The 24,827-nt window shown below is 42.2% G+C and overlaps 1 protein-coding gene across 1 annotated transcript in view; it reads right to left on the bottom strand.

Moving 5' to 3' along the window:
* DOK5 (docking protein 5) overlaps positions 1 to 24,827 on the bottom strand; it is a 128,290-nt gene that overhangs the window by 28,957 nt on the left and 74,506 nt on the right. Inside the window, exons 3-6 of the mRNA XM_015596946.1 lie at positions 19,797 to 19,911; positions 19,591 to 19,710; positions 16,655 to 16,844; positions 539 to 674 (exon numbers count right to left, since the gene is read on the bottom strand). Coding sequence (XP_015452432.1) covers positions 539 to 674; positions 16,655 to 16,844; positions 19,591 to 19,710; positions 19,797 to 19,911 — 561 coding nt within the window. The remainder of the gene's footprint in view (positions 1 to 538; positions 675 to 16,654; positions 16,845 to 19,590; positions 19,711 to 19,796; positions 19,912 to 24,827) is intronic.

The following is a 24,827-nucleotide window of genomic DNA, read 5'->3' as shown; positions in this document are numbered from 1 at the left end:
AAATCTTAACCCCAAAGCTGATGGTATTAGGAGGCGGGGCCCTTGGAAGCTGTTTAGGTCATGAGGGCAGAGCCCTCACGAATGGGATCAGTGTCCTTACAGAGGGACCCAAGAGAGCTCCCTTCCATCATGTGGGACAGAGAGAGAAGACAGTGTCTATGAACCAAGAAGTAAGCCCCCCTGACAACGACTCTGCCAGCACCTTGACCTTGGACGTACCAGCCTCCCAGTGAGAAATAAATCAATTTCTGTTGTTTAAAAGCTACCCAGTCTACAGAATTGGTTGTGGGAGCCCAAAGTGATGAAGACACACATATAATAATTGAGGCACAAAGCAAATAGGCAGGGATGGGGCGTCACTCTGTGACCAACTGGCTACTTTGGGCATTGCCAGGATGGCTTTTAATGCAAGTGATATGTGGGTAAGGATGCGCGTCAACCTCCTGCTCAAATAGCACTGGCTGTATTTTTCAGCACAAAGGTCACATCGGGCAGCGGTGCACACCGGCTTGTAAGAAAAAAAAAGGGCCAAACGTACCATGGAGTTTTTCACACTCTGCAGCACGCGCTCGTGCTGCTCGGCGATCGCCAAGGCAGCAGAGTGGACCTTCTGGTAGATGGTCTCCCCGTCTCGCGTCTGAAAGATAAAGAGCCCCTCGCCAGTCTCACACATCCTGTGAAAACAAAAGCAAGACGCTTCTGAAAGTCCAGCCCCCACGAGGCCCACGCCCTGAGAGCCTAGAATGCTCCGTGAAAGCAGATCCACTTACCCTGTATGAGACGAGGATTCTCGTTGCCGCCTGCTAAACAGTCAACGGGAATCGAAATTCCCAGTGAATGAGGAACCCACCACTCTAGGCTAACACTGTGCTGGTTTTTTTGTTTTTGTTTTTTGTTTTTGTCAAAAAGGTTAATAAAAAAGCCACGTCTTGATTTTTCGCCTAGTCCCTGTACTTGAGCTTACCACTCTCAAAGAGGGAACCCCTGTGACTGCATTCCCCTGACAGTCCAGCAATCGGGGGCTCATCACACATGACACCACTCAGCTCAGAGGTTAAGAGAAGGGTCCTCTGACGCTCGGATTCTGTTCTACCTCTCTGCACAGATGACGCTTTAAGCATTCTTTCATTTCCAAAATCATAGGTCAAATTTCACTCCAGCTTCCATTCAACGTGATGGATCGAATGCAGTGGAGAATTTTTTTTTTTTTTTTAATGATTAAGACTGTGCTGAATTAATGCGTAGAACATAGGAGAAATCCCCGAAGGGAAATTGCTTGGGTTTGCTAATTAAAGGTGAGGATTAAGAGGAAGAGCATCTCCACCAAGACGGTTTGAGCAGAAATGAATTCCATTAATAACAGGAGATCTGTATACACCATTAGGCAAGAACCAAATCAATGTTTTCTTAATTGCAAAATACATTTTAGTGTGTGTCTACATATGTAATATATATAATTACCAAATATATTTAATTACTCGAAATATTTTTAAAGAACATAGGAAAAATTATATGCAACAATACTTTTTAAAGTTCTGATTTTGATATATATGTATGTCGACAGGAAACTAACAGGTTGTTTTTGTTTGTTTTCAAGAACCTAATTATTCTAAGATCTAATTCCACTCCATCCATCTCAGAATCTCTTGCTGAAAAATTGAATACCGGCTTTGGCGCCTGAGTTTTTCTCACATCCGAAGAACTGTTTAAGGCGACGTGGAAACCAAGCAAATTTTCAACCCAAGCGACTGTTAATTATTGTATCTACCTCAGTCTAGGCAATTAATGCAATAAAAATAGATTCATCCTTATCTAATTTTCCACAGTTGGCCCAAAACACAGCCATATGGCAGTTTTCGGCACATATATCACGGTGCATGCAATTGGTCAAAACCTGCCTGGCTTGAATTCCAGTCATATGGGCTATGTGAGAAGAAAAAGAAAAAAACAAAACAAAACAAAAAAAAACCAGATGGCTCTTTCAATAAACTAAGAGAAAGAACTACCTCATGAGGCAGATGACGTGATTTTAATTATTAAGTCATTCTAATCCAACAAAGAATGAAAAACTAATAACTAAAGTGTTTTCACTCAAGTCCCATTGTCTTCCCGAAGACTTATTCAAATATTTCATTGCTCACCGCCATGCACTCCATATTTACTCCACCATACGAATTTGACCCTACTATTTGGCACCTAATCCTGTGAGGGTTTTTCATAACTTTTTTCCATTAAACATGGAAATATAATTTGCTGAGAGAAGGACACAACCTCGATCCTTTAAGAGGAAGAAGAGAGCTTCTGTTTCCCCTAGGGCCGAGGTGCTTATTTATTAACTTACTTCTATGCCAACCCTGGTTCTCGAGAGGATAAAGACCCTGTTCCTCGCAAACGGTGGCAGGATAATTGCCTAATATCAGACCCTGCAACTGTGTTTCTCAAACTTGACAATCCAGCAGCTTTTAAAGTTTTTGCAGCTGCAACCCACGGTAATAAATACAGTTTAGATTACGAGTCAGTATATCTGTCTACCTAGCCATCTATTTATTTGTCATCAATTTATAACATGCTGATGTTTTCTATACTATTTTATTTTTTAGCGCCGGTGGTAAAATGCTTAAATCTATATTATGACCCACTAACTGGCAAAGCCTACTGTTTGACAATCGCTCTTTATCCAATGTCTGCTTTTGATAAACATAATGAATCCACAACCCTCCTTTACTGACATTTGAATTTCTAAATAATCATTGTGATCAAAAACGAATGAGATCAAAGCCACTGTATATCAAGTAGTCTTCCTTAAATTAAGTACACAGACCACAGATTCTTTTTGCCTCCACCTGAGGATCTGCAAGACAGACAGACAGACACACACACACACACACACACACACACACACACACCACCCACCACTTACAGAATAGGCCAGGAGTCACCATCTCAAATCCTATCCCATCAGGGAACAGACACAGACGATGAATGGATGACGTGGCTTGGACGCACCACGACACAGAGCAGAGGGAGTAAGCCTACCGTCAGCCTTCGTCAAGTCATCCCATGGGGAAATATGAGCCCGAGGTGGCCACAGCTTCTGATTGTTTAAGAGAAGCCAGAAAACTTGATTTTTATGTGAAATAAGCTGAATATTTAATGTTGACAATTTATTCCATTTTTTTAAGCTATGGGGGCCCAAATTCCCCTATAACCTGATCTGGCCAGGAGGCCACCGGTTTGCATTAAAGAGACAGAAACGCACTAAAGAGATGTAAATAGGACAGCCGTTAGGCCTTTGGCTTGAACTGTGGGACTTTTGTCCATACCGTTCACAGGCACATGTCCTTCAGTGGGACAGCGCGACCCAGGAACTGACCTTCAGATGCTCCTCCATACGGTCTCTTATCACCGCAACCCCTGAGTTCTTTTATTTCATTCACTCTGTCCCATTAAATTTGTTTGCTTACGTTTCATAAGCAGCTTTAAATCCATTAAAAATCTTACGACAAGCCTTCGTCAAAATAATAAAGTGGGTGAACTCCCCGAGGCAAGTAAGAAAACGGGAAAAAAATAAAAAGAGAGAGGAAAGGAAAGGAAGTAAAAAGAAAAGCACATCAAACGGGCTAATGGTTTTACATAACCTCAGCAACATCTGCTTCTCATCCCTGGAGAAAACATAATGCAGAACAAAGGCGTTCTAACGGGTCCGTCCCCGGCAGAACCACAAACACACGATTTGACTTTTAACGCTCCGGACTCCCTTTTCTCTTTACCCACTGATTTTTCCCTCGGATGCTTTCCCGGCACCCAAAGTGGTCCCAAATGCCCCAACAGTCTTCCCTCGCGGCCTCACACTGACGGAAGCCAGGGATGGAAACGCAGCGAAGGTAAAACAATGCGTTTAAGTTGGGCTTCTCCTGGACCCGTTGGGAAGATGAGATCCGGTGTGAGAACATCATGGTCATTTCGGGCACTGATAGCTTTGAATTTCTCAGTAATGACTTTGTCTCAATGATATGCCTGGCATCCCAAACCATGGATTACACAATTGGTCAAGGGGAAAAATCGAGAGGTCTGAAAATACTGAGAAATGCATTCATTCGCGCACTCAGGTACCAAGGCAGCATGGGAAGAGAAGCGAGACTTGGGTTCCAGGCTGCCCGGCTGGGGTTGTCCCTTACCTGCTCTGTGACCTGGCACACTTTGTTTAAGTCAAGCCTGCCTTTCCTTTGGAAAATAAGTATAATAATCACCGTCACCCAGTTTTACTGAAAGTTATTAGATACGATATGCAGTATGCACAAAGTGAAGCCTCAAATAACGTGCACTTCGCTATTCCCCCGGAACTCCGGCTCCACGGAGACAGAGATCTGCTTCCGATCTAGTCACAGCTTTTCCATCAGTGCTTAGAGCGGGCCTTCGGCTATCTTTGGCGCTCAGTAACTGTCGAATGAATCACGAAATAGTAGGCAGTGCTGGGAAAGGTGTAACTGGGAACTTATTTAAATTTAGGAGTCACAGAGCCAGCCTCAGGAGGGGAGTGGTTTGGAAGAGTAAGCTGGAATCAGTCTCCCTAGAAATAACTGCACGCAGAATGTATGGAGCGGGGACAAAGTCCAGTGACTGTGACATGAGTGGGACAGGGCAGGAAGAGGGGCAGGCTCAGGGCCAGGGAGCCACGGACTGAGCGTGAGTGTTCTGGGACGATGGTCTTCATTATTTCAAAGTCACCACTGGACTGCAATTGTCCCCACGGGCACCGAAGGGCCATCTTTAATAACTCTGCCGTCTCTCTTTGCCAATGACATTTCACACTAACGTGTTATATTAGAAAAATAGTAATGGGTTGAAATAGTAAAAACCAAAATAAATGATCTCATGCTGGGCAGTACTAATAAGTGAACTTATGAAATCTGGAAGCCAGTCAGTTCCATATCTCCTCACTTTCAAGACGCCTTGTGTGCACACACACGAGTGTGTAACGTTTGTGTGAATGTGGACCTGTGTGTTTAGCATATTTGGACATTGCTAAAAGCAGGATGTATCTCATGCTCAACAGGTATAGTTAAGATTCCCTTTTCTTCTCTCCATCCCTGCAAAAGCGGTTATTAAATCAGTCGGATTTTACATTTGCAATTACATATTGTAATTGAAAGAATACAGGACTCGGCAGACTAACGTAAGCAAATCACGATGGCGGCAGTGACGGATGTAAACAACGGTAAAGACGTGGCTTTTTCTTTGAGGTGGCTACAATCTTCTTGCTTAGGCAGGATCCACAAGATGTGAGCGGGTTCAAGAATAACCTAATGATGGATGGAGCCAGCCTGGTCAGAGGAACAATTAAGAAAGGAAAGGTATAGCTGGGAAGAGGGGTGGGTGTCAGCGTGAGACGGTTAAAAAATAGAAAATCAGGAAGCCCCAAGCCTGAGAGAAACAGACCACGAGCACCTTGCAGAGAAGGGCACAAGCTGAGGAACCAAACGCTGCAGCATGTTCAAACTCCCCTGTCTGTGAAAGTGAGGTGAACAGAGGGAGTATGACCCCTCCCCCACCTGTGGTCATGGCGATGCCAAAGACACAATGACAAGAAAACACACACGCAAACACAAAATAAAGTAAACGAGAGGCTTCCATGGAGCCCAGCAGCTCCATCGTGAAGAAAAATCTGCAGAGGGGCCAGGCAAGAGCTTATAATATGGAACACGGGTTTCGCCACTGACATGATTGACACCCACGATATTGATAGGACCAGGTCATTCTTTGTGGTGGGGCCAGTCACCTTGTGCCACATGAGATGTTTAGTAGCATCTCTGGTCTCTACCCACTGGATCTCCCACTTGTGACGATCAACATCATCTCTAGATGTTGATAGGTGTCCCTCTCCCCGGGGGAGGGGTGGAGAAGTGGGGGGCAGGATACTTCCCGTTGAAAATCACTGAAATAGATCAAAATGTAGGGGATGAGGGAGAACCTGGCTTATGCTTAAATGGTAAAGAGGTGACATACACAAGGCAGCTTCTGGGTCCAGGGGACCTGTTGCTTCACTACAGATGGTACTCGGGTCGGGATGAAGAGTAGACCCCACACTTACTGTGCACCTGTGTGCCTTGTCTGTGCTAAGGTGATCGCAGTTTGAGACAAGGTGGCAGTTGACTCTGCTAGTGCCGTGTGTGTGTGTATGAGAGAGAGAGAGAGAGAGACAGAGACAGAGAGAGAGGGAAGGAGGGAGGGAGGGAGAGAGAGAGAGGAACAGAAATCAACGTCAGACACTACACGACATACGTCTGTGCTGCCCAGGCCACCAAGCGCAGGCCAGCTCTGGGGAACAGCGATCGCTCACAGTCAACTTCCGTTTGTCAAATCTCTGTGCCTCCTACTTCATACTCTGTTAAATCAACTCACTATTCTACCCCTTTAAACAAAAGTATTGCAAACGGAATCATCAAATTGATATCATGAGCCAGCATGCTCTGCCATAAATTGAAAGCAGACATGAAACGAAACTAATGCCAACAAAATAATGTCATTAAACTGCCTAGGTCCTCTCGTTAAAGTTCTGAGCTGGAAGTATTCGCTTCTTAGTAAGCGAAAGTGTAGGAAGATGTGTTGAAACATGCCAGCACACACTGAAATGTTTCTCTATAAGTTAATCAAAAGGAACAAAAAGTTAATTGAAGAGAAAATGACGATGACTTCTCCGTGAGAGCCACATGTAGGAATCTCTACACTGCCATCGCCTGAAGTCATCCTACGCGTGGGGGAAGGTGAGCTATCGAGAGCCTAGATGGTGCGGGAGACGGGAAGTCTCAATCAGGGCTTCCCCTTCTGCTGGACTCGTGACCTTGGGCAAGTCCCCTGACCTCGAAGTTTCAGTGTCCTCATGTTTCAAATGCAAGTAAGATAATCACCCCAACCCCAGAGCAAGGTGGGAAAGTGTGTTCTGTATTTAGTGAAATCTGACATCAAGTCAGCATTTAATTAGGCTTTTTGTCATTGTTCTTTTAACTCTTTAAAAGGTCAAGGCCAGTGAGGACAGGGGATCTCAGGGAAAACCTCATGAGCAGCCACAACCACACCTCGCCTCGAAGGACGTGTGGGTGAGCACGCCCTGTGCAACAGGGATGCGGAGCGAGGGGCGGGCGTGGGAACGGAATGTATGGCTGGGGAAGGGTTCTGGTTGGGGCTGAAGGGTGTGTGGAAACAGAATACGATAAACCTCTCCCTTGTTCAGAAATATGAGTCTCCTTTTAAGAAAAGAAACGGCTTTCACGAAATAAAACTAGGCAAAAAAAAAATTGGGGTGTTTTATTTCTCCAGCTTTAGTGAGGTAACGCGGTATCTGTTCAGAAGTGTTAGCAACGCCTCATAGGATAGAGAGCTTATTAGCCGAGGGCGTAGGATAAAGATGAAGGTCCCAGTTCACACAGGGCATTGCCACACAATGTCCTTTCTCCCGGGGTTTCATCATCAAGGTCTCCTCAATGTGTCCTTATCACTTTCTAGACAGAAATTCTAACCCTGATATGTGTGCACTCGAAGATTTGCGGAAAAAAAAAAAATTATCTGAAGTCACAGAACATGGCTAGTATGAGACAGTGAGATTTTATTAGGTGCATCTGTTCTTAACCACTTAACATGTAAAATCGAAGAAAGATCATGCCTGTCTCCCCTGTCTGCTCTCTCGGGCTACGCCATGACCCAGATTTAACGCCTCCTCTCGGAAAAGCATTTGAAGTCATTCTTCCCGCTGCAGCGGTTTATAAGCAGGAAGCTGAAACCGAAGCGCTTCTCACTGTTTCTAGACCCAAACACAGCATCTGCGTAGCCTCAGTAATCCTGACAGACTGAAGAGCCAGTTGAGTCGAGGAGGAAAGTTGCCGAAGAAGCGTTGACGAGACTATGTCCAAAACTGAAGTCAGATCATCCTCAGTCCGGGGTCCCCTCTCCCGTTCCTTTTCCTGCAGCTTTAGCTGCTCCTGGGGGCGGAGGGAGGTGGGGTTCATGAACACCCTTCTTCGTCCCTTAACCCAAATCCAAACAGTCGATAAACACTTTGGGCCTTACCTGCAAAACATGCCGGTAGCCAAACACTTAAGCCCATGTTCACGGCTACCAACACGCGTGCAGCCACCCCGTCCTCGCCGTGAGCCCTACGATGCCCTCCGAACTGGCTCTAGCCTGAGAGACTCTATTAAAAAATGTCAGACAACATCACTTCTTTACTCAACACTCCCTGTGCAGCAAAGAGCTTAACTTGTGCAAAGAGAGGGGGCTGGCCTCTGCCACGGGCTCTCGGGAGGAGAACCCCACGCTGGCCTGGGGTTCTCAGGCTAGTAACAAAACGAGTCAGGCTGGGGCTTTGGGTCATGTGGCATCACGTGGAGACTGAGATCAACCATGTGGGCAATCAATACATCATCAATCACACAGAATGGAGCCCCACTAAAATCTCTGAACTGTGAGGCTGGGGACAGCTTCCCTGTTTGGCAGCAAAGAGATTGTCACACACCGAGGTGAGGAGGGTAACAGTGGCCTGACTCCACAAGGAGAAGCTAACAGCTCCACACCTGGAACTTCGGGGGACCCCACCCCATACGCTGATGTTCTCTGTGTCCTTCGCTGTAATAAACTATAACCACGCATTTCATAGTTTTTGCTGAGCTCTGAGAGTCATTTTAGCAAATGATTTACACTTAGGTGGTGGTGGGGACCCCCGAACTTGCAACTGGCATCAGAAGTGAGGACGGCTTTGGGACTGTGCCTTCAAACTTTGCAGCTGTCCAGCTCCACGCAGTCCCTGCTGGCTATCCATCTGACCAAGATGAAAAGCCTGACAATCTTCACGATGGTCTACAAGCCCCACCTGGCCTCACCCTGAGGCATCTCTACCTTTATCACATGTTGCTTCCCCCTCACTTACTCTGCTCCCGTCACGCTGGCTTCCTACCTCTTCTTTGCACGCTCAGGTCCACGTCCCCCTCAGCACCTTTTCCCAGTCACCTCCCTTTGCCTGCGATGCTCTCCCTCCGGATTCCTACATGGCTCACTCTCTCTCCTCCTTTAGGTCTTTACTCATACATCACTGACTCGGCGAGGTCAGTCCCGCTTCTGCTGTTTAAAACGGCACCTCTCCTTTGCCACTGTCTTTTAAACGTTATTTATCTATTCATTTATCTATCTATTTATTTATTTACTTATTTATTTATCCATCTATTTATTTATTTATTTACTTATGTATTTAACCATCTATTCATTTATCTATCTATCTATCTATCTATTTATCTATTTATTTATTTACTTATTTACTTATTTATTTATTTATTGCTGTGGGACTTATACCATCGGACATCTATTTTACTTTTTTCAATGTCATTGTCTGTATCCCCTCTTCTCTAGGGAGTACGTTTCATAATGATAGAACACTTGGATGTTTTATTCACAGCTGTACCCACAGTGCTCAGAACTGTGTGACTATCCGATAGAAGGAATGACTCGTTTTTTGCCAGACCTTTCTAGAATTCTGAGGTGCCATCAAATATAAAGTAGTCACATGTGCTAGTGAGCCATCACCTACAATAAGATGGCCACGCCATACAAATGGCGGACAGGTACAAATGCCCACCATCACTAATCATCAGGGGAATCAAAACTGTGATGAAATATCACTTCACACCTACTTGAATAGCTATTTTATATAAAAGAAGACAAGAGATAAAGACTGTTGGCCAGCATGTGAAGAAAACGAAATCTCTGTGTACCGTTGGTGGTAATAAAAATTGGTGCAGCCGCTATGCAAAACGTATGGAGGTTCTTGAAAAAAACTGAAAACAGAGTCACCATATAACCCAGCAATCCCACTTCTGGGTACATATCTAAAGGAAACGAAAGCACTATCTCAGAGAGATACCTGAACCCCCGTGTTCACTACAGCATTGTTTACAATAACCAAGACATGGAACAGCCTACGTTGTTTGGTGAGTGGATAAAGAAAATGTAGCATATACAGGCAATGGAGCATTATTCAGCTGTAAAAAAGGAAGGAAGGAGATTCTGCCATTTGTCACAACGTGGATGGAACTTGAGAGCATTATGGCAAGTGAAATAAGACAGACAAAAGACAAATGCTATATGATCTCACTGATACGTGGAATCTGAAATAGCTGACCTCATAGAGACACAGGGTAGAACAGTGGGTGCCGGGGGCCGGGTGGCGGGGGGTGGGGAGCGGAGATGTGGCGTGAGGGAAATGGGGAGATGTCGGTCAGAGGTACAAACGTCCATTCAGAAGATGTGTAAGCTCCGGGGATCTAAAATTCAACATGGTGACTATAGTTAAAAATACGCTATTGTATTCTTTAAACTTGATAAGAGAGTAAATCTTAAATGTTCTCACCACACAATGAAAAAGGTAATTATGTGAGGTGATGAAGGTGTTACTTAGCCTTAGTGCAGTCATCGTTTCACGATATATACATGTATCGAATCATCACACTGTATACCTTAAACGATGGTATGTGTCAGCTATCTCAATAAAGCTGGAAGTGTAAATAAAGTAAAAGGTACATATTAAAAGACGACGAGACAGGATGCATTGATGAGTGTCTAATTTTTTAAGTCATCCTTTCCCTTAGGGATTTCGGGGGCTGTAATCACGGAAGCTCAGAGGGGACCTCGCTAAGCTTCTTACGGTGGGGCCTTGTCTGGTCTGTCCTTGCACCTCTATATCCAGCACATTGTTTGGCAAAGAACGGCCATGTGATAATGAAAGAATTATTAAAGATGATTATGAAAGAGCTTATTCTGTGGAGTGGAAAAGGAGCTCTTCCTTCTGAATCCATGCATGTCTCCACTAACGGAATATTTATAATAAATGCGTGTTACTTTTATAATGAAAAGTTTTGGGGGGATAAATGCTATCCAAGAATGAATAGCCATATAAATGGCACAACAGTAGTTTCTGCTTTCTTTCAAAACAAGAGAATTTCACCTCTCCTGAGCAAGCCTGTGTGTGAGATCCAGTGCATTTATATCCAAATCCATCTATTCAACACCGTAGGGAGAATTGGGTACATTTTATTTAATTTGCTTTGGATCCTTTAATGAATATATGCTCTATAAAATATTCAGAAATAAGAGATTATTAAGTAGCTTAGAATCCAGAAGACAAATAGAGAAAATTTAAAGATTTATATCAGAATAATTGTCCTTTTACCCGTAAATTTATAATTCAGAGGGGAAAACCATTTTCTTTGCCAAGGAAAAGTTATTTCCCCAATTAGCCTCATTTTTAGAGTGATGTACACAGGACACAAATGGTTTCTTTTCCAAGGCAGTTCAGATGTCTTTACGTCCAAAAAAAGCTTTTTCACAAATTCGTGCACTCCATTTAAGGAAAAGCATTTGTCTATGCAATGTTGATTTTCACATATTCTTGGCAAACCTAAAAGTTTCTCTTAAAACAATGTCAAAAGCACGAGAGAGACTCTCTCTCTAGCTGGTAAAGAGAATCACTCATGTGTGGTAATTATTCGGTACATTCTGCCAAATGTCACCTGAGCTGCTCTCACTCCCGCAGGTGCTAAACCCAGAGTGTTAATTTAAATCAGTCAGGAGGTAAGGCAGAGCCTGACACTGGAGCATGCGAACTCAGCAGCCAGCTGTAAAATTAACGGGGAGACCTACTGGGCACCTGCCACCTTTCTTTAAACAATAAACATTTCAAGAATGCCACAGTCAGAGCCGCCTGCGGACTGGATCGTCCCCTGAAAATCAGAGCCCCCGCCAGCCTGATGTGCTTCACGGAAGTTTCAGGTCTTCGAGTGGAAAGAAACAGACAAAAGACTAGAAGCATCTCTAACAAATTAAGGAACACACACCTCGGTCTCCCAGATAAGCAAATGTTCTTTATTGCCAGGGGCACTGAATGGCAGTTAACTGTGCAATCGCACCTTCTTAAAAGTTTATGTTTCAACTCTGAATTTCTTGAAGGAAAAACAGACATCTGGTCAGATTCGCTTACAGTGGGGGGAGCAGGGGAGAAAAAGCATCTCAAAGACCCTACCGGCCTGTGATCAGGACATTGCTGCTCAGAAGAGGTGAACGACCCTAGCTAGCTATATGTGCCTGTATTCCGAACCGAAGTAACAAATGGAAAGCTCCAGAATTAAAGTAAACTAAAAATACGTTATACATTAGCGCATATCTCAGGAGGCGTATTCAAATTACTAATATCTTCACGAGTCTGCTGCTTATGGATGGATGCCCTTTTTCCTGTTGGGCAGCTTAAATAACAAAGGTAATAATCTGAAACGCTCATCCAAAATGGATTTAGGGAACTCTGGCTATTTAAGTGTATGCCTTCTCTTCTGCAGCTCTGCAGAAGTTAATTAAAAACTAGGCAAACTGCCTGCAGAATGATGATTAGCCTTCGTAAAATCTACAGGGTTTAGAAGTAAGAAGATCTGCGTGTGGCTTCAGAATCCACTACTTTCTAGTCTCGTGCCTTTGGACCCATCACATCGATGCCCAGGTTTCCGGTTGAGATGGGAAGAGTAATATTCCCTCGTTCATATGATAATCGAGCGGCTTAAGTGAGATGGTGTATGTAAAATACTTGGTATAGCAATTCTCGTATAAAAATGGGCTCAATAAATATTAGTGATTATTTGCAATGGCGGAGATGTCTGCTAAAGCACAGTTTCTCAACTGAATAACTGGGCCTGATAATTCACTGCGGCGGAGGATAACCCTGTGAGTGGATGTTAAGCATCTCTGGCCCTTCCACCCACCAGAGCTGTGACTAGCAAAAACGTCTCCAGACATCGCCATGTGTCCCTGGGAGCAGAATCTCCCCTGGTTAGAAACCAGTGTTCTGTATCTCAGCCCCAGTATGATATTGGTAATTACAGTCAAATGACCACTTCACCCCCATTTGCTTTGAGCAATTATTAAATGCTGTATGGGACTCATTTTGTTCATTTTTTTTTAAACTTCACATCCATCTCTCTTCTGATGACATCAGTACCCCCTTCCTGCTTTGGGAGAACGATCCCACTCTATTTGTACCCCATGTGCTTTGTGTAAAGTGCTCAGTACAGCGCCCGACACCCTGTGAATATGATGGTCGACACATGGCAGGAACTTAGCCCTCTTCTATTGGCTGATGAGGTGAGAAGGTCCCAAAGCTCCTGGAAGCCAACGTGGAGAAGAAACAGGACTGAGAGATGAAACCTAGGGCTTCGCTGACTCTGAATAAAGCCAAGCCTGAAGCCACCCCTACTCCCTAAGATCTTGTGTTATAGAAGCCAATAAATTTCTTTCTTGCTTGTGTCAGTTTGGGTTGACACAACTGCCTACTACGTGCCTGGCATTATGACAGGTATTTGTACACATACCTTTACTAATCTTCATGGCGACCTCGTGAGATAATGAAATGTATTTTACCTATGTTACAGGTGACCAGTGGAAGCTCAGGGAGTTAGATGATTCACTCAAGGTCTCACAGCCAGAATGTCAAGGAACTGTAATTTAATTTAGCTTTATCGGTCTCCCAGTCTGGTTTTATTGCACATGCCCCATTGTTGGCTTTGGTGGGCGAAATGAAGACACTGAGCAGGCAAACCACTCAGCTCCATCTCCATGAGAGGCAGAAGATGAGCACGACTTTGCCCCAGGTCTTATGGAAGATGCTCCGTGTTCCGGAGGGAAATATTGTAAAATCTTTGTAGGTGCATGTTGGATATGTGGAAACTATTTGCCTAGAGAGACTTAACTCCTATTCATTTATTGACGTGAGACAAGGAGGAGATTATATTAGTTAATATGAAACTGCCTTGTTTTGAATACGTCCAAAAATAGCCAAGAAAAAAATTACCTTCACTAATAAAGCAAGGCAGATATGAAACCTTCACGCTTGGGGGAACACAAATGATCTTATTATCCTGAGCATCTTGATGGTAACGATCAACATTCATCTTTATTTGAGTTTCAGGCAAAATAGAAAAGAGTAATAGCGCCTTGTGTTTAACACCGTCCATATGCTGCAAACCCAAGTCCAGCTCCAAAAGTAATCATAATAAGATATCAAAAATACTGTTTAGGAGAAGACCGGCATTCTTCTAGGTTGTCTCCATGCAATGCTGCTTTTACCTACATCAACCCTGGGAGGAAATTTTTACTTGGACAAACTTATAAGGGAAGTAAAACACTTTGTCCAAGGTCGACAGCTAATAACAGAGATTGGAAGCTAGGGTCTCTCTGGCTTATGAACCAGTTCTCCTTACGCTGCACCATGCTATTTGAGAAACGACTAAGATCCTAAGAACACAACCCGATACTTTCCCTTCCGATCATTTAATGGCAAGTTTGCACCAGCCCCACAAGTATGGCACTGAATAAAAATGCTATTTAAAATCAATAAATTTTCTAAGTCCCTAGGATATTTGAGGTACGCGACTGGGAGGTATGGGTTGTAGGTATTCCAATCATCTAATTGCTGAGATTCTTGGATGGAAGGTCCAAAAGTTCAGACCAAAAAGAGACCAAGTCATGGAATAAAATTCATTTTCCAAGTCAGCACTTCATTGCTTTTGGTCAAAGGTCACTGGATAACTCTGAAATTTACGTCTTCGATCCATCCATACTTTTAATCCACCATTTATTTTACCTCAACTACTTCAGTGTCTCCCCCGCCCCAGCTGAAGAGCATCTTCCCCTTCAGCCAGGATGAGGAGAGCTCCATCCCCCAACACACACGCACGCACGCACGCACACACACATACACATGCACACACGCGCGCACACACACACACACACACACGTTTAAAAATCTCCACGGTTTCCTACATGACTTAGGCGAAACATCAAAGTCTTTACAATAATCTGAGATCCTTAGTTCTACTAGATTTCAGTATGAATAAGTTAAACTTGTGTAAGGTATAGTCATAGTAAAACCTAGAAGATTAAGATAATTTCAAAAACTGTTTCAAATAGTCATGAGATACTACGAATTTTACTAAAATTTTAGCCTTCAGAAATTATGATAAAAATCCACACTTTTATTCCTATAAATAGTGAACCAAAGAACAATTGAAAAATATTCACGTTTGCCTAAGTGCTGCCTGAAACAGGCCCCAAATGTCCTGATCAATGCAGAATTCTCCTGCATATCGATATGAAATACAATTGAGGAATGATATGGGTAATGGTCAATAGAAAAGTCTTTCGATTATAAAACATTTTTATACCTTGATTTCACTGGTTATGATTAATAAAACATAAATAATTGCTGAGATCCAAACAAAGACATACATTCACCTTCCCAAACATATTCTTAATTTTCTAGGTAGAGATTTTCCCATAAGGATAATAAATAAGTAATTCTGGCAAAATAAGTACATTGCTTTGAAGCTTAAAACTGTGTTTTCTAACATGAAGACTTTTGCAGTTCCTGGGAGGTTCACTGACTCATTTCTAGCACTTCAATACTGCACCCCAAATTATACTATGCTTGAAATTATATTTTCAGTCCTTGAAAATAAACAGACCAGGGAAGAGAGGGATGGGAAAGAAGAATTTAAAAACTTTCTAAGATGGTTTGAAGAGTGTAAAAATGATCATACTTCCGAAAAGCAAATTTTAAGTACCTGGACTTTGTTTAAAATGGCATTAATAGATTAATCTGAGTGGAGCACAACTGTCATATATTCAGGCGAATTAGGGTCCTAGGTGTTTAGAGCTCCTGTTACTCCCCTCCTAACAAGTATCATATTCCTGCTCGCTTTGCAAACAAAAACTTCTTGTTTAAATTACAACGTGATCGTTTTCAACGTCGATATAGTGTCAGGCCGTATATAGAAGGATTCTGTATATAGAAGGAAATTTAGTCCTTTAAATTTCTAAAATATAAAATTTATCTGCAGTGTTTCCAAAAAAAAAAAAAAAAGTGCCTAAATTTAAGGGAGGAAGGGTAGGAGAGAAGGAAATTGAGATACTGATTAGACAAATCTCTTTGTAGGGAATGATCAACCCAAATGTCTGGGCTCCATCCTCTCCCCGAGGTTAACTTCCAAAAGGAAGAGGAGAAGTCTTCTAAAAATGCTTACTGGGTACTGCAAGGAGCACATTTCAGAATTCATCTCTTCCAGTATTACTGTGAGAAAAATTCATTACACTGTGGGAAAAATAGGTAGAAAGAACTCAACCACCTGCCACTTCAAAATACGACAGTGTCCCTCGTATTGCTAACCTACCCCAGTCAGCTCAGATGACCAAACATAAATGGAATAATATCATGGATGTTTCCTGAAAACCAAGGAGCTAGTCTCTGTTCAGCTTGATCCAGTGAACGGTCCATTTTTACCATTTTCACCTAGCTCAACTTCAGTTCGTGATAGGAAAGCAAACTGTATAATGAAAATTCCTATCATGAGACATGAGAATCATCCATGGGAAAGAAAGCCAGATGCAATTAATGGCTATTTTATGATATGGCCCGTGACATCGTATAGCCACAGCTCTACGCATTGCTCTAAGCATGCTGCATGGCATGGCGGTCTCCCATGTAAACCCAGGCCTCCAACGATGTGAACCTGAGAAATGAAACAAAACAAAACAAAACAAAACAAAAACGTGAAGAAACGGTCATGAAACTCACCTCCCTGCCTCAAAAGTGAACCAAGCAGCATCTCGTCCGTACCGCCGCAGGGCGCTTAGCGGCCAAGAGATGAGTTTGACTCTGGGATTCTGGACGTCCCAAAGACAGATGTGCTCATATGTAATCTGCAAGGCACATTCGCCATGTACATCTAAGTTAGGAGATGGCATCAAATACACATTGAATCTCTCTGGGAGAAAAACAAAAGGTTAGTCTAAAATCCCCTGGAATAAAACATCAAAGACGCTGTAGGAACAAAGAGGCATTTCAACATCATTCAAGCTCATATTCTAGCTTTTGATTGGATATTCAGAAAGACAAACCTTTCTCATAAGTTAACAGTCCCAGGAAATGATTTTTTTTTAATGAAGACCGTATTAAATCACATAATAATTGTACAGTCTGGCTGCCAACATACACGAAACACTATTTACATGAGCAAAGACTATTTTTAGAATTGTTAAATTTGCATAATAAAAAAATTTATACGGCCATAAATGACTAAAGCAATGAAACCATTAAAAACAATTTTTTTTCCTTCCAAGTACGTATTAATTACACCCACACTTTTGTGTTCACAAGAGATGCAGGTGCAAAATAATTGTTATGTGGCTTAATGATATTAAAGTTATATTGATCACCTTATAATTTTCATAACTAGATGAATAAAACTGTTTCCCAAATTATTTAAATAAAACTCGACGCTAATACCATGCACTTCACAGACCAACAGTTTGGGAAAATGCCAACAGATATATTTGAACTAGTTTTAACAATGAGCTGTCTTCTGCAAATACTGGAAAGAAATATTAATTTGCTTTGCTTGTTTAGATGATTCTTAAAATTTAAGATAACTCTGAATAAAGCTCTTGGCTTACTACTGCAATCAAATTTTCATCCCCATGGAGACGATCACGGTATTTCTATTATATTTTTAGAAAATTAATTAATTTAAGAAGTCGCAAGTCGAAAATCTTTAAGTGAAATATGAGCAAAAATATTATTACTATGGCAAACACATTTTTACCTATCCATCATTATGGTAGATTGCCTACATCTAGCAAAATAGTATGGCACTAATAATATTAATGTCATTCTAAAGTAATTGTTTTATAGTAAAGAAGCCATTCAAATTTTCATAGATTTTAATTGAATTTAGTAAACAGAAATGCCAAGATTGTGTTTGTAAATGTATTAAATGCTTCTATTCAAGTTTTCTAAGTTACTTCAAACTCTCTACGACCAAATATTTGCTGTTAGAAAGTCCCTATTATTTTACAAGTATATTCTAATGGAGCACATTTCCCTCTGGAGAGTTCTGGAACAAGTAAGCAAAACTTCCATCATTAAGTAAAAAGTAAGAGAAACCATTACCAGTTTATATGCTTTGAAGTTTCTTTTATAATCACCGTTATCAAGAATGATAACAGTAATAGTGGTGAGACTGACCACTAAATGATGACTCGAAGTCACACAAATGAACAAAGTGCCTTGAAAGACATGGTTGAGTTTCATAATAATCTTTAGCACTTGTATATCAGAAGTATTCTTATTCCTATTTGACAGAAGAGGAAACTGAGGCAGGGAAACATTGAAGGCTAAGTCCTAGGCATAGCCAATTCAGCATGTAGCCCTACCAGGACGCCGTTTCACAAATATAAGTCTGAAAAATAAGTGCTGATTTGAGCATTTCTTATAGATTGGGAAAAAAAAAAAAAAAAACCTGTCATGATTGCCTCTTTATGTTTGGCTTCATGCACATCTGACTGCGAGGCAGATGGTGCATCCTCCCAGCCGGGTGCATCCTGACTTGGTGACCCACCCAGGGAGGAGCCTGGCACCCTGGCACCTGACTTAACTACTGTGTAGCTCAATTTCCCAGTCTAACACCTCCGTGAGCTATGGCAGATACGGTGTATCCAAAACGTTCCCAGCCTGTAAATGTGTCATGAAGACACAGAATTCTAACCGGGAGGGAAGGGGTTTTTAACTGACAATCAGGGCATGAGCCCACGGGAGGGGTCAGTCCGATTCCACCTCTGCCAAGTTCATAACCAAGCCGGGTGACCCGCAGCCTCCCGGTTGTGACATAGCCTCATGGATCACGTCAGTAGGCTAAAGCAGAACTCTCGGATCCAAACGGGCCTGTCACAAGGTTCAGTTATTTGGAGACAAAGAAATGATCCCTCATCTCCATTCTCATACTGTAAACTAACACTGATTTTTGCCGAAGTGTTCATGAATATTTTGGTCATTATGACTTGAAATGATTTATTCCAAGATAGCGTGTTGAGCTCAAAGATTTGGCTCAAGGGTTTCAGTAGTAAGGAAAAAAAGAAATTACAGATTTAGGTGGGTTTAAACTTGATGGAACTTGATTTAAATTTGATGGAACTTGATTTAAACTTGATTCGTGGAGTTTGGGCTCTATTAAAAACACTGGAAAGATTTCAATAAAATGTTTAAGTGAAAAAGGCAAGACAAAAACCCATTGCGCTGTAAAATCTGTGTGTTCTAAATACAGGCCCAAGAGAGCATAGTCTGGAATCAAATGTTAGTTACTGAAATTGTAGCAATATCTTTAGTTCTTCTAAGCTTCAGTTTCCTCTTCTGTAAAATGGTACCTCTACCATAGGGCTACTAGAAAATTCAATACTCTAATGCATCTCCTGCAGAAACTGGCACAAAGCAGGTTTCTCCAAAATTTCTAGCTGATTTTATCAATGTAGATATATTCACATTATGCATGAAAACACATTAAGAGAAGAAATACACTGAAATATTAACATATTTTAGGTGAAATAAATAGTTATTTTGACCTCTACAGACATTTTTTATAAAGCCAGAAATTCTGCAGAATGAAAATGCCTCATGTTTTATCATATGGGGCAAAACAGTTTTACAAAAGAACAAAGGAGAGAATTTTCTTTACATACCACTCTGTTCTCTCTCAACCCCGGTAGCCAGTAAGTCGGGCTCTCCGAGGCTGATGTCATTGACCCGTGTCCCTACGCACTCCATCTGGAGTACTTTGCACCATTCGTCAGCCTCAAGATCTGCGGAAACATCCAAAAGATTAACCTGTCAGCCCTGGTCCCATTGAAAAGCCGAAAAACAGAAGCCCTCCCTGCCTCACACCAACCTGATTCACAAGCAAAGGTCTTGGAGGTGTCGTCGCTGAAATAAATCCCTATGGCGTGTTTCTTGGTGCTTTTTGGCAATCGAGCTACATTCTTCACATTGTTGAGTTCTGTGACCTGAAAAACGAACAGTTACAAGTTGGGTCACACTTGCTAAATGAATGCTTCCAGTCCCACCACCAAACCGAGGGGAGACCCAGAAAGTCGGAGGCACATCACAGAGGAACACGGCTTGACAGCAAAACGTGCATGTGAAAGCTATGAATCATTTCGGTGGGATCCTGAACACACAGCAAGGGAGGTTAACAAATCATCTTCCCCTTTTCCACTTCCTGAAGCATGTTAGGTGGCAGATGCTCGATCGCCTGGAGGTAGAAAGCTTGTTTTAGTGTTTTTACCCCCATAACTCTACCTTCTCGGTTGTTTGCATGTCTCTCTCTCCATCACTGTGGACAGCCTTTAAATACTCTGTCCCTTCAGAATGTCCCCAATGTAAGGATCGTTAACACATCGACCCCCGAGGAAGAGATGGGAAAGACAATCCGGTTCATAACTGAATTATCTCACTCTTTGCCAGTCAGAGATGGAGTGTCAGAACCCCAAAAATGTCCTCTACTCAGGGTTCAAGTCCTATATTCCAACACAGAGACCAGTTTGTGAAATGCTCCCCATCCATCTGACTAACTCCTGGCTTCTCAATGGTTATGGACCCTCTGTTTTAAGAATTTGAGAACATTGCAGGGTATCACCTGGCTACTATTACTGTGGTTCCTATTTCTATTATTAGTCATTCTCTCACGATTACTTGGTCCCCTTAACACTTTTATAAACCCCTCCCCTCCCACACAGGATATTGGTTTATTGTGTTTACAAAATGGCCGTCCCTCCTTCAGTTCTATCCAGACCCCCTGGGGTATTCGAGGGGTGTGATAACTGGGTCCTCTGAGGCTTAGGTGGCTTTAGGGTAGAGTATGTACAAGATAAATAACTCTTTTACGCTGACGAGTTTAACTTCTCCTTCCTAAATCTCCTTTGTGTTTTACAAAAGAATACGTCATACCATCTCTCCCATCTATTACTCAAAAGTCAATAACTGCATGGTTCAAGAAGTAGATGAGGAAAGAAAGAAATATCCTCCTTGAGTACACTAACCTAATTATTTCATTTCCCCACTTCTTAACCTCCATTGGCTCTTTATAGTAGACGTGCAAATTTATTAGCACGAAATATAAAGATTGCTATAGACTAAATGTCTGTGCGCCCTTCATGGTTCATATGTCAAAATTCTACCTCCCCAGGTGACTGTATTAAGAGGTGGAGCCTTTCAGAGGTGCTTAAGTCATGAGGGTGTGGCCTTCACAAGAGGAATTAGCAACCTTATAAAAGAGAGGCCAGCGAGCTCCTTCCTCCCTTCTGCCACGTGGACACAGCAGGACAATGCCTACTGTGAACCGGAAGATGAGTTCTTACCAGACACTGGACCTGCCGGTGCCTTGACCTTGGGTTTTCCAGGTTCCAGAACCGTGAAACATAAATTTCCGTTGTTTATAAGCTACTCAGTTTATGATCCTTTTGTCATAGCAGCCCAAACAGACTAAGGCACCAGCGTCCCCCAAAAGCACGTCAAATCAATCTCGAGTAGCTTGGCACGACCTGCCTCGCCCCCCAACTACGCCAAGTCCATCGGAGTTTACCAGATGAAACCGTTTATATTTTATTTATTTTTGTGCCACTGCCCTAACATAAGGCACTATCGTCTTGCCACAACCACTGATTGGTCACCGCACTGCTATCTTAACCCCATTAATTCACAGAAAACACAACATCCAGAGGGGCTTTTCAAAACCCAACTGCAGTTTGAGCATTTCTATGCATAAAAACGCAACACTTCAAAGACTTGCCATTGCGCTTGGAACAAAAGCCCAAATCCTCAGAATGACCTTTAGGCCCTCTGCGGCTTTCCCCATAGTTAACTCACCAGCCTCTTCTCTTCACCCTGAGTCCTACATTCCCAGCTACACTGGACTTTATTCAGTCCCCAGAAGGCACCACGATTCTCCTGGCACAGAACCTTCCCCACTCTCTCCTTATTTCTTCCCACTTACCCTAAGGGCCTTAGTTTAACTCTCAGTCACCTGTAGAGTCCTACTGGACAACACGCCCCTCTCTCCCTGTCTAATCAGAGTCTCCAGGCAATACCATCCAAAGACACGCATGCCCCCACCCCCAGCCCTTACAGCGATGGGTTATGGTTATGGCTGTCTTGCCTCTGGTGTGAAAAGTTCCATTAGACAGGACAGTATATATTTTGTACACAACTGTGTCCCCTGAATCTGACACAAAGCCTGCCAACCAACTGGAACTCGATAAATACACGTGGACTTGGTAAACAAAAGAACAAATGCACCCACAAATTTACTTGCATGGTGCTTCTCCAAGCTGAATGCCTCTCTCTCCTGCCTCTTTTCTCCGGGAAAATTTCACTTTTCTTGCAAGGCCCTCTTCCTCTGGGAAACTTGCCATGACCTCAGTGTGAATCAATTGTTCCCTTCCTTCTGCTCCTATACATGCTGCACGAAGTTGTGTTATATCATCTGTTGTTATAATTAGTCCATTTCTCTCCAGCTCCCAGCTAGACATGAGTCACCTATCAATAACTTACTGATGGACTGAATCAATGAGAAACAATAATTTGAGAGTCGACATTTATTGAGCCTGCATCACATGCCGTAGACCATGCTTCCACTATTCTAATAAAGTATGTCTTGTTTGATCTCCATAAAAACCCGACGACATAGATATTATTATCAATATTTTCCAGATGAAGACTGAGGCCGAGAAAGATCAAAGTCATGTGCCCGAGTTCACAGCCAAAATGTGGCAGAACCAAGTTTTGAACGAGACAAATGAAACCTCAATTCTGTGTTCACCTGTCTGAATGAAACGTTAATGACTCGCTCTAAAAACTTTCAGCACAGAAAAATCTTCCTGCCCAAAAGTCATCTCCTATTTGAGGATCTTTCTTTTTGGGGCAGGAGGAAGGAGTGGGGTGTGAGTGCCCCAGGATTTATTCGGACCCTCTAAGTGAGACATTATATAAGAGTTGTCCACCCTCATCTGAAACACAGCCACGACTCTGAAATGTGTCATTTCATTATTTATCCATTAAGGGCCAAGAGGAAGGAATAAGTCACCTGAAGAATCAGGAAACCTAGGGAGAATTGCATGAGTCAGAACACAATTACCCATCTTAGAAATTGGTCTAGATAATAACGACGTAACACTCCCACTCAGGGGAGGGGATTGAGTGTGCCCAGGGCAGGCAGGTTATGTTTTAGGTGTTGAAAAGACTATCGGGTCCTCAAGCAACAGTTCTTTCCTCAACTCAGAACTCCACCTCGGCGGGTATATGTGTGCATGTACCCACAAGCCCCCACCCACACATACACTCTTTACTTTCGAAAGAATGGCAATCTACGCTAACCTTCCTCAGACTCTTCCTCAGACTGCATGTTAAGGAGACAATTACAAGAACAAACATTTGCAGGTATATTTACAAGTCACATAAAACTTCTACGAGATGTATTTACTTCCACCATCACTCCATTTTGAAAATGAGAAAACCAAGACAGGACATATTTTTTAATATTTCTTTTACAAAGAAATAATTTGGCCCTTTTGAAGCTTTTGAAGCAAACACAGATTTTATTAAGATCCAGATTCTCATTTAGTATGGATGTCATTTTAAATGAGGGCTACATAAGTGTATCTGACTGTCACAAGTGATGGTATTGGATCCTCGAAGGTACTTCAAAAGGATAAACATTCAGGATCATGCTCATGCAATAAACAACTCCTTTAACTCACCTTCCATTTGAATTTCTTGTCTTTTCCTTATGTCTCAGATCAGTAGAAGTTATTTCCTGCCAAGCTCAAAACTTTTTAGTAAAACTCCCTCCTGAGCCTCTGTAGTCATAGATTTTATTTTTCTTTCACAGTGCGAGAGAACAGACACACCATAACCTCTACGTGTGTAATGATGGCTTTGTATATAGATTCAAAATACAATATAAAAATATCGTCAAGGTGTAACAGCATCAAAGAGAGAATTCCTTAAACACAGCTGCGGTAGAACCATATTCCCTCTTCGAGAATCTCCCTTGCATTCATTCATTCATCAAAATTTTCAATGAATTGTTCAAAAAGAAAATTCAGGTGACAACCAGGGGACCTCAAGGGCATCTAGTCACCCAGAACAACTCCCATTTGCTTGATAGAAGCAGGAACATAGGAACTTGGTAAAGATTTGGTTCCCACTTGATATCCCAAAGCTCACACGTCTGCACAGGACTATCTGTTTTTGCTCTGCCTTTTACGTCATTTCACGACTGCATTCTCTAAGAAAGACAATAAAGCATTTCAAACCAAAGCCTGAAATAAATCTGAGAATTATGATGTAAGGGACAAAAGAACGTTCCAAAAGAGGTCTTAAATGAGATCCAGTTACACATTTTCATTACTAGCAGAAGTGTTCTGATAATTAGCAGGGGGGGGGGAGTCATTTTGTGATTAAATATGGTGTGTAAAGAGTTTAAATATTTTCACCTACCTTTTTATATACTCTCCATGCTAAAACAATTGCAGACCAGGTTAGACAAGCAAAATAACATCTGTTTATTGTCTGGGCTTCTGGCTGCTGGTTACGTCTTTCAAGCTAATGTGAGCCTTCAATTTCTAAACTTCCTTTCCCTTTCCAAGATATATGTAAGCTTACAGAATCCAGTCACACTATCAAAGAAGACCAGAAACATCCGTATGGCTTCCTGAAAATGTCACTATTAGGATCCTTGAAATGCTTGATTTTCTCTAGACACTGAATGTTTACTTTCCAAAGCCCAGGTTAGCTTCAGGTTTAATCTGATTTTGTACATCCTGGGGCCAAGTCCATCCTTAGACTAACTCAAAATTCAGAGAAGACAGAGGCTCCCTGAAAATTCCACTGGTCAAAAGATAATGAACACTAAATAGGAAGT

This window comes from Pteropus alecto, unplaced genomic scaffold (genome assembly GCF_000325575.1).
Source record: "Pteropus alecto unplaced genomic scaffold, ASM32557v1 scaffold45, whole genome shotgun sequence".
NCBI classification, from domain to species: domain Eukaryota; kingdom Metazoa; phylum Chordata; class Mammalia; order Chiroptera; family Pteropodidae; genus Pteropus; species Pteropus alecto.
The sequence above is the reverse complement of the archived record's forward strand: the minus strand, read 5'-3'. Positions and strand labels throughout refer to the sequence as shown.